This window comes from Perissodus microlepis, chromosome 1 (assembly GCF_051167445.1).
Source record: "Perissodus microlepis isolate ML-2025 ecotype Zambia chromosome 1, ASM5116744v1, whole genome shotgun sequence".
In the NCBI taxonomy this organism is placed as follows: Eukaryota; Metazoa; Chordata; class Actinopteri; order Cichliformes; family Cichlidae; genus Perissodus; species Perissodus microlepis.
In genome coordinates, this window is record NC_140461.1 from 3,046,658 (window position 1) to 3,057,720 (window position 11,063).

The 11,063-nt window shown below is 44.1% G+C and overlaps 1 protein-coding gene across 4 annotated transcripts in view; it reads left to right on the forward strand.

Annotated features, from left to right (window-relative positions):
* fhod1 (formin homology 2 domain containing 1) overlaps positions 1 to 2,847 on the forward strand; it is a 48,645-nt gene extending 45,798 nt beyond the window's left edge. For all 4 annotated transcript variants that reach the window (XM_084926802.1, XM_084926810.1, XM_084926818.1 and 1 more), the window contains one exon: positions 596 to 2,847. In XM_084926802.1, the coding sequence (XP_084782928.1) occupies positions 596 to 681 (86 nt within the window). In that variant the 3' untranslated portion in view covers positions 682 to 2,847. The remainder of the gene's footprint in view (positions 1 to 595) is intronic.
* Positions 2,848 to 11,063: the final 8,216 nt, after the last annotated feature.

Below are 11,063 nucleotides of genomic sequence, written 5' to 3' on the forward strand. Positions count from 1 at the left end.
ATTGGAACATTTTTGGACTGTTTGACCTTCACGAGGTGTTTTAAAGCAAAAGACGCACAAATCTGCAGCTTCTGGCTTCTCAGATTCGAGGAGATGATGATGATGATGATGATGATTATTATTTACATTTGCATGACTAAGACTGACACTGTGCAAGAAACTAGTGCAGATTACATGAGTAATTAGTACATTTACACTATAAATCTGAGAAAAAGGCTGAAAGATGGTATAATAGAGAAATATGTGTGGAATAGCACAGAAAGACGTGTTATAAAGAACTGTAGGAACGAGTTCCTCAAGCGTTCTCTTCTAGGAGCAGATAAATGGCTGCTTTTTTTTCTTCTTCCAAGTAAAATGGTTGTTATCAGGCAGAAGCTGGGAGTCGCTGGTCCACCCGAGCCTCCTCTTTGGTCTGTTCTAAGATGTTAAAGCCCCAAAGACACAAAGAAATGAGTTTGAGGCAGGAGATATTTTTAACTTTTTATTTTTGGGCTGAAGATTTTCTGAAGAGTTTTGTGAAAAGAATCAAAATCAATGAAGAAGAAAATTGAGCCCCAGCTTCCTGTAATGCTGACGTTGTTTCTGTGTGTTTCAGTGAGGAGGACTCTGAAGAGCGGCCTCAGTGTGGACGTGGTTCAGGCTCTGGGACTCAACAACAAGACGGCAGGAGACAGAGTCTGAGCTGCGACTGCAGCTGATCGATAAATTGGCGAACGATTGATTACAGAGAGTGAACCCAGACCAGCTGAGCGGCTCCAGCAGACGTCGGGAGACGTGCGCTCTGCGTTTGGAGACTCTTCCACCGGCGCATCTGCCGCAGCTGTTCAGACACTTTGATGTAGAAATAGTTGTGAGAAGAATTTTTCTCGCGTGACAGATTTTTACTGGTTTCCTGCAGCTTTGAAACATTTAGATGCTCACGAGGAAATCTGGACGCAGAGCTGCGGTCTTACTGAGAAATGAGTTTAAGGTGGCTTCGTTGTCAGGTGGTCTGTCCAGAACTGAAAGTGTGAGAGTCGGATAAATGAAATGCGAGCAGAAGCACAGCAAAGCCTTCGACCTCTCGAACTGCTCCCATGTTTGTTTTTGGAGTTTTAACTTGAATCACTGCTGACTCTGAAGTGTCACTGTCTGTGTGTCTCTTCCTGTCTGACTCTCGGCTCGAGCTCATCGAGATCTCAAAACAGAGCTTCTGGGTTTCGAACACGTGGCACGCTCGGGCACGCCACCCCGGCTGTTTTAGAAGGCCGGCGGTTTGTTGTTTTGAAAGTTGTTTCTGGGTTTTTTTGGTGATTAGTTTAAATTTTGGTATTTTGTTACATTTTCACTGACTTTAAGATAACTTTGGGAAGTCCCCCCAGTTTATAGAGTCTGTGTGTTTGCTTTAAGTTTAAGTGTAAAAAGTATATAATAAGGGAGCCACAACAGTGTGTAGTTTCTGAGCACGTCTGCAAAGGTGGATGCAGATTTAATGCCAGTGAGAACAGTGAGATGACGCGCTTGAGTCTGAACATGACATCATGAGTGAAACTGGCATGGGAGCAGTCTGAGTTTGTTTTACTGGCCACGTCCAAACGCCCGTCCTCAAAAATGAAATCGAGGGAAATAAGTCATCCGGCACATAAAACATTTTTAATTGGTGGGCTTTACCGCTGCTGTCAGGTGATCCAGGCTCCAGTTCTCTGCATGTCCAGTTTTTATGCTAAGCTAAGCTTTATTTTTACTGTCGTATTTCACAGGATGGACTCTTCTGTTAAAGGTTCGTCACTGGATGGCCTCAAATTCTTTATTTCACAGCCAAAAACTGTCAGCGAAGGATCAGGAAGAGTCTGAGAGTTCAGCAGAAACGGCTGCGAGTTTCCTCCCTCAGAGGGTAAACTTTAAAATTCAATAGAAACGACAGGCTGGTGAATATATTTAACTTATTGAAGTGTGTGAAATATCCTCACGTTTAGCTCATTAACTGGTCTGTTTTAACTTTAAACCCGGAGACTGTGAGACTTTAGAAAATATCATAATAAAATTACAATTTTAAACCTGTTTTCCTAAGTAAATGAAAGTGCGTTTGATGGATTTGGAGGCAAATGTACTTCATAGAAAGCTCAGCTGACGTAATTATCAAACAGCAGGGTCCGTTTGGTGGCTGTTCTGAGGATTATCAGAGGAATACGTTGCAAATAAAAGGTCAGATTCTTGTTAGATTTGTCATCCTGAAGCTGAATTGCACTCCGACCTGCACAGAGTTGAAGAGTTTGGAGAGTTTGCTGTTGCAGCGTCACAAACAGCACAAAGGTGGTCTGTTTAAAAACTTCACAGTTGTATAGTTTTATTTAAATTCAAGGTGAACGTGGGCTCATCAGGTCAAAACACATGGCACGGACTGGAAGGCGTGGTCACACAGACTCGGGCCCTCGTGGAGGCGTGGTCTTCAAACCGATTAATGCTCAGTTTGGAAAATTTTAATCACACATGTTTAAAAAAAAAAAAAAAAACTTGGATTAAAACCTAAAATCACTTACGTGGTACAAACATCTGCGTGTGTGTGTGTGTGTGTGTGTGTGTGTGTGTGTGTGTGTGTGTGTGTGTGTGTGAGATTACAGGACTAACAGTGTGCGTTCGGTCTTGGTGTTTTTGGCACTCTGAGGTGTTTTTATGGTTGTGTTTCTTTCTGCGGCTGACTTCAGGTCAGTTTGTGTGAAAAGCTTCTTCACATATTTTTTTTTTCATTCACAAACGGATGACGACTTTGTTTTAACTTAAAGAGCAAGACGAACATTTCATAAAAATATTAAATGGATGGTTGAATGTGTCGCTGGTATAATTAATAAAGATTTTTAAGAAGAGAGACGTGTTTGCAGTCTGTTCATTCACTCCACACAACAATATTTTCACGTTCCTCGTGCCTCGTGTTATATTCTTCCACTGGGCGTCCACCCACTACACCTGCAGTGGCTCCACACCCTTCATTTCCCACAGATTAAAGCAACACCTTCTTTTTCCACTCTGCATGCTAAACAGCTGCTCTCTAACACTTGCATCAGCCTCTGTGGGTTTTCAGCACGCTGGAATGATGCATTCAACAATGCAGCAATATGAAGCTGCAAACCAAAGATAGAAGATGGACAGCCAAAGCTTGTGTGTTAAAGAGAAACTGAGGTTACAAAAAGAAGCCTGAGGGGAAACAGATTCTTTAATCTGGTGATTTAAAACCTCATTAAACACTTTCCTGATGTGTTTATGGTCTAACCCAAGTTTCATGGTTGTAATGAATAAAATGTTTTCTCTTGTATCAGCCGCGATTGATTGGTTTCTGTTCCTGGTATGAAAACGTCTGAAAGTTCAAAGTATTTTTTAATCTCCACCCCTCTTCAATCTCTACTTCAGTGGTGTGAAACATAAAGCCCGGGAGGCAGAATTGGCCCAGCAAAGACTGAAGAAGGACATAAACTTTGGGTTTTTAACTATATTTTGCAGGTTTTACAGTCTGTTTGTTTGGGGTTTTTCCAGGCATTCATACTACAATACTACAAAATATTTCTTTTTTTCTTTTTTTTTTTTTTTGTGTCCCGTTTGGATCTTTAGCCATCAGAATTGTTGTCTTAAGGCCAAGAAAGATGCCAAGCGGCTTTATTTTACCAAGTGGATCATCATGGCCTTGCCATATTGGTCCATTTGATTGATCTTTATTATAATTATGTATTTATTTTATTTTCGGTTGCTACAAACGGGACAGACGTGACTGGGGGATAGGACAGGGAGAAAGAATGAAAGAAAGAGAGGGAGAGAAAGAAAACCAAAGGGGAGAAAAGACGGTGAGAAGGGGGGGAAGAAAGGAAAAAACAAACAAACAAACAAAACGCCTGGATCACCTGTATGGAGAAAAAAAACAGAAGAGAAAGCAAACAACAAAGAGCAACATAATAAAAACAGCACCATCACAATAAACTAGCTAGCAGTAGATAACAGTAGATACTAAATAATAAACGATATTGTGCAGCACGCAAGATAGACAGCGCACAATGTGCTTTGAGGCAGCAGCCAAGAAAGGTGTAGTCCGCGTCTGTGAACACCCGTGTGTACACCTGTGTGCACACCTGTGTGGATCAGCATGCTTGTATTCCAAAGGTTTCTCCATGTAACGATCTGCTAGGGAGTGTGGGGAGCCATAACCCCGTCCACCAGGGCATGAAGCAGGTATGGAGGAGATCCAGGCCCCAGATATCCAGAGGCCCCAGAGTACAAGGACCCGAGGAGGACCACCAAAGGGGGGGGGGAACCGTGCCACCCTCCTGGGAAGAGCTGAGTAGAGCCCCAAACGAGAGGTCACCCCGCAGCTACGGAGCAGAGGCCAGAGAGGGTTGCAGTGGCGTGCCCGCGGGCTCCGCCGGCAGCCAGCTGTGGCAGAGAGGACCGAGCTTCAGGCCCAGAGGCCAGAGGCCTGAGGGCATCCCACCCCCCGGAAGGAGCCCAGCCGGGCCACAGGCGCCCGGCCCCGCCAATCGGCCGCCAGGAGTGAGCCGGTACATGCATGAGCGCCCAGCCCCAGACGACAAGGACCACCAACACACCAACGTCTGAGGGCATCAGCCACCGGCAGGGAGTGTGGTGAGGGGAGATAGGCCTCCGTACTTTAGAGGGCCTGAGATGTACCCAGAGAGGTTGAGTCTAAGACCCAACCTGACATATAGACACAGACGAACAGGCACACGCAGACACAAACGTGCATTCCCACCCCCATATGCACAACCAAATACTCGGCACTCACCCAACGTGTAGACAGACACAAATAGACACTGCACAGACAGTCGCACTCCCCAAACATACTCTATATCCCAGGTCCAGGTACCCCCGCCCCCAGAGGGGCAAGCCGCACCTAGACCCAGGAGATGTAACCCTTCTCTCTGGGGTGGAGGCAAGCGGACCACCTCCTTATCTGCAGTAGCAGGGAGGCCCCGCATCCCAGACCCCAGTCTGACGGCCAGCACCTCCTCCCAGCCCCCCAGCCCTGACGGCTAACAGAACCGGGGTGAGTGAAGACCTCAAACCTCCCTACGCCCGCTCATATGTAGTGTTGCTGTGTGCTGTTCTAAAGTGCATTTAAAACTCAGGAGAGCATGGTACTAGCTTCCTCTCAGAGAGCAGCACGGCTCCTCCCGAAAACCCTTAGTGTCTAAATGCATTTAAAATTGAGGGTAGGGCACCAGCGCCAGAGGTGGGTTGGAGTACAACGACCATCCTCTGGATGCTGTAAAACGTGCCCACCCCCAAGGCCCTATATGTATGTGTTATGTGAGAGTGTGAGTAATGTGGATGTCTAGGTTGCAGAATAAAATTGAGGCACAGGCGGCCAGAAGGGGACAGAGGGGGAGTGCCACCCCTGCACCCTGGTGACATACCTGCACCCCAAGCCCTGCGTGTGTGGGTGGGTGTGGTAGAGCGGGAATAGGGAGGCAGCTGAGGATGGGGAGGGAAGAAAGGGAGGGGCAAGCGGCCCCTCCCTGGGGCCAGCTCCCCCGCTGACCCCAGTAGGCACCCCCACGCTCTGGAACCCACCAGGGCAAGGGGGCCCAGGCCCATCCGGACCGGGGCCCGCAGCAGCAGCACTGCCCAGCCCCACAGAGTCCGGGGCAGCCCACCCGACTCCACCCCAGAGAAAACTGCACCCACCCCATCATCCAATCATCTCCCAAACTACACAAGACAATAGACACCCAGGTTGAGTTCATTCTCCCCCTCTCCTATATCTCTCCCCCCACCTGCAGAGTGAGCTCCTGTAGTGAGGAGACCACCTGCAAAGATGTAACAACCTCCCCACCAGTTAGAGAGCCCCCTAGTTGGGCCGATGCACCAGAGGTCCCCTGCACTGGGGCTGAGCCCCCCTGCACCCACCCGCCCACTGCTCCGGCGACACAACAGCCAGGACCCAAGCCCCCAAGGCCCGGCCAGCACCCCAGACCGGGGGGCGGAGCACCCCCAGACCCCCAAGCCTCCACGCCCGTCCCGGACCCTCCCAGGGGCAGCCAGGCTACCAGGCCAGTAACCAACGTCCGCCAGCACAGACCCTCCCCCATCTCCGCTGTACGCAGCCACAAGGAAAACACCATCCAAGAGCCCCAGAGCTTCTAACCAGGTCATGGCCACAGCCCCCAGGTTAGGCCCTCCAGGGAAACGTCCCTAGGGACTCCCCAGACGCCCTAAGGCCGTCCCTACCCCCACATCAACCACAATAGCGAAGGCAGGACCAAACCATGACCCCCCACCCCCACTAGGTGATAAAGCCGATCAAAGGAGCCCAAAGGGATTGATCAAATGTGATGGCAGAGGTTGTATCAAGACTAATGTGATCTATTAGATGGTTTTTATATTGGTTAGAATTAAGATTATTTTTATTTTTCCAGTTAATGAGGACCATTTTCTTGGCAATGCATAGGGCCGTAAAAACAACGTGGGCTGTGTTTATTTCTGCAGTGACCTCATCCAAGTTGCCCAGCAAGCATACTAAAGGGGAGGCTGGAATGTTACATTTCAGACACTTTGATAAGTCTTCACATATCTCACGCCAAAATTTCTGAACTGGTGGACAGAACCAAAGAGCGTGGATGTAATTGTCCGGTGTATTTGCTGTGCAGTGTGAGCAGTTGTTGGAAGGCGTATAGCCCATCTTGAACATCCTATGACCAGTATAGTGCACTCTGTGTAATATTTTGTATTGTATTAATTGCAAACTGGGATTTCTGATCCATTGAAAGGTTTTTAAGCATATCTGAGACCAAAGGTTTGGGTCTAAGTTGATTGATAAATCTGCTTCCCATTTTGCAATAGGAAGGGATATTGATTCATCTATTTTAGAAAGTGTTCTGTATATTTTAGACAATAATTTGGGGGGTTTTAGACTAAGAAATTGTACCACACTTGGTGGTGTTTGTAATTCAGCTTCACTGGGATTAAATTTCTTTTTTACTATGGATTTAATTTGTTGATATTCCAAAAATCGTTTCTTGTTGATCCCATATTGTATAACTAGTCTGTCAAACGAAATAAAGTCTGTTCCTTCCAATATATGTTCCAAGTATTTAATTCCTTTGCAACTCCAATCTGAAAAGTTTATCATTTTATTGTTTTGTAATATGTCCGGGTTGTTCCAGATAGGTGTACGTTTGCATGGGATTAATGAAGACTGTCATTTTTAGAAACTCCCACCATGCTGTCAGAGAAGAGCTAATATTGATGCTTTTAAAGCATTCATGTCGTTTGATGTTTGAGCTGATAAATGGTAGGTCTGAAATTTCTAGGTTATTACATAGTGCCTGTTCTACATCTATCCAAGGTTCATCTAAGAGGGTGTGTTTAAACCATCTAGAGATGAACTGAAGCCTGTTGGCTAAAAAATAGTGATTAAAGTTAGGCAGATCTAATCCTCCTTTATCCTTGGTCCTTTGTAGTGTTTTTAAGCTGATACGTGGGGGTTTATCTTTCCAAAGGAATTTAGAAATGTACGAGTCTAGCGATCTGAACCAATCTTGTGATGGCTTATTTGGGATCATTGAAAATAAATAGTTTATTTTTGGCAAGATCATCATTTTTATAGCGGCGACCCTTCCCATGAGTGATATGGGTAAAGATTTCCATCTAGCCAGGTCGCCTTCTACTGTCTTTAAAAGTGGGATGTGGTTTAATTTAGTTAATTCTGAAAGTTTAGGAGAGACATTAATACCTAAATATTTTATATTTCCACATTGCAGTGGGGAAGGAGAAGAATTATGGAAGGAGCAATTAATCGGAAGAACTGTTGATTTCGACCAGTTAATTGAATAATCTGAGACACTTGAGAAGGAATTTATCAATGCAATTACCCCAGAGATATTGGTTTGTGAGTTTTGGAGAAAAAGTAACACATCATCTGCATAAAGGCTGATTTTATGTTCTATATTCTTACATTTTATGCCCTTAATTGTTGTAGCCTGTCTAATTGCTGCTGCTAATGGCTCAATAAAAATTGCAAACAGTGAAGGGGAGAGTGGGCATCCCTGTCTGGTGCCCCTCAGAAGAGAGAAGCGGGAGGATGTTTGGTCATTTGTTCTGACACAAGCTGTTGGGGAGTTATATAATATTTTTAACCAGTTTATGAAACAGGGTCCAAAACCAAATTTATGTAAAGTTGCAAATAGAAATTTCCAGTTAACTCTGTCAAATGCTTTTTCTGCATCTAAAGAAAATATTATGGTTTCAGTGTTTTTACTGCATGAGTAGTCTATTAAATTAAGTAATCTACGTGTATTTGTTGATGAGTGCCTACCTTTTATAAAACCAGTTTGGTCAGGATGAATTAAAAGGGGGATTATTTTCTCTAATCTCTTTGAGAGAGCTTTGCAGATTATTTTAAGGTCTACATTAATAAGGGATATTGGACGATAGCTTGAGGGATATACAGGGTCTTTGCCGGGTTTTAGTAAGAGACTGATATTTGCAGAGTTCATATTTGGTGGTAGTCTACCATTTTCTTTGATTTCCTGCAACATCCTGTGAAAAACTGGTGCCAGAATTGTCCAGAATTCTTTGTAAAAATCTGTTGGAAAACCATCTGGACCTGGAGCCTTATTATTGGGCATACTTATCAGAGCTTCCTGGAGTTCACCTGGCGTCAGTGGCGAATCCAGTGCCATTGCTTGGGTGTCTAATAATTTTGGAAGAGTTATGTTGTCGAGAAATTGATCAATTTCGTTTTTAGATGGGTTTATTTGTGGTGTATATAAAGTTTCATAGAAATCCCTAAAAATTTTATTTATTTTTTTTAGGATCATATATTGTATTCCCAGATAAATCTTTAACAGCACATATAGTTGTTTTTTCTTTATTGATTTTTAACTGGTTAGCAAGAAATTGTCCGGATTTGTTACCGTGTTCATAATTTTGCAGGCGAAGTCTTTGTACTAAGAATTTAGTCTTTTTATTAATAATTTCATTTAATTCTAGTTTTGTCTTGCGTATTTTGTTTAATATTTCTTGATCTTGGTGTGACACATAGGCTTTTTCTAAGGATTTGATGTTTTTCTCTAGTTCCTGAATTTTTTTGTTTTCTTCTTTCTTCTTATGTGATGAGAAAGAGATTATTTTACCTCTCATCACGGCTTTCCCTGCTTCCCAGAGGACAGATGCTGATGTTCCAGGAATGTCATTAAAGCCTAAATATAGAGTCCATTCTTTTTTAAAGTATTTGATAAACTCTTCGTCTTTGAGCAGTGATGTATTAAATCTCCATTTTTTTCTTGGTGTAGTATTATTCATCTGTATTAGTGTTAAAGATACAGGAGCATGATCGCTGACAGCTATAGGATGAATCTCAGTGTCTGTAATGTTACTCAGCAGTGAGCTGCTGACCAGAAAATAATCCAGACGAGAGTAGGAGTGATGGACATGTGAGAAGAAAGAATATTCCTTACTGTTGGGGTGAAGGGAGCGCCATGCATCGCAAAGACCAAAGTCGCTCATATACTGTTTGATTATATTTGCGGACTGCCAGTTACGCTGAGTTCCTGCTGTATTTAGCCTATCCATTTCTTCATTTAGTCCCAGGTTGAGGTCTCCCCCCAGAACAATTGTGCAGTCTAGGTGTTCGGAGAGTGTACTAAAAAAACCGTGGAAGAATGAGGGGTCATCAACATTTGGACCATATATACTTACAATACCTAGCTTTTGGTTAAGTATAGATAGTTTGACGATTAGGAATCTGCCCTCTGGATCTATAACTGTATTGAGTACTGTGAAATTAATATTTTTATGTATTAGAATTGCTACTCCTCTTTGTCTAGAATTATAACAGGCTGAGAACACATTAGGAAACTCAGGTGTTTTGAGTTTATTCAAACCTGTGACAGGCATGTGGGTTTCTTGTAATAAAACAACGTCTGCCTGTAATTTTTTAAGTTGGTTAAGTATTTTTAACCTTTTTTCCCTAGAGCCAGCTCCATGCACATTCCATGTGACAAATCTTAGCATGCCCATAGTTGTGTGTTTGTGGCTAATGATGTACGCTGTGTGTCTCGCTTAGACGGGTGAGGAAAATGGAAACACATCTTTTTTTTTTTTTTTTTGGTAAGTAAAGAGAAGAAAATGCGCGGCAAGAAGCTCCATAGGTCTGACTATGTGTGTGCATAATAACTAATATGAGCAAATGTGTGCATGTGTCCTATATCTGTGTGCGCTGTGTGGCTGTTGTAAATGTGTTGCCTTTAAACGCATGTGTGTGCGTGATCGTGCAGAGTAAGCATGTAGAAATAGACAGTGTCGCTTGTGGATGGATAGGGAAACAGGTGATCGACATAGTGATAGAAAAGAGACGCAAATAAACCAAAGAGCAAGGTGCGCGACAAGAGAGAGAGAGGAAAAAAGAAATAAAAACAGAAACATTCCAATTAAAGCATTGGCGGAGAGTGACGGTGACGTTATACTAAATTAGCAAACTGAAATTACATAGTTAAGCAAAAGTTAATACAAGAGAGTGTGAGTGAAGAGAATAGTGTAGCGGATTCTTATCTGGTGTGCGGTCAATACAGCCATGGAGTGGTGCCAGGGTCGCGGTAGAGCTGTCCGTCCACGTAGAGCCGGTCCACGGCGATGACAGCCCGGGAGCCTTTCTGGATAAAACTACGTCGGACTGGGAAGAGGACCCTGCGTCGTTCCAGGATCTCTCTGGGGAACTGATCGTTCACGCTGAAATCCGTTCCTTTCAGCTCTCTGCCGCAACTCTTCACCTGCTCCTTCTGCTTGAAGTGGCCGAATTTGGCTACAATAGGACGTGGTCTCCCGCTTCCTGTCTTCGGAGCCCCTATGCGATGCACTCTTTCGAACCCTATGTTTTTCACCGTGTCCTCCGGCAGCTTCAGGTGGATTTTAATGAAGCTTCTCACGGTCGTTTCCGGGTCCTCTCCGGCAGACTCTGGAATACCAGAAAACACCAGATTATCTCTCATGCTACGGGCTTGTAAATATCTTGTAAAATATTTCATCGACGATCATTAACAAGTTTTGGTGAGCTCCCAGAAATTTTTCTGTAATTTTACTTT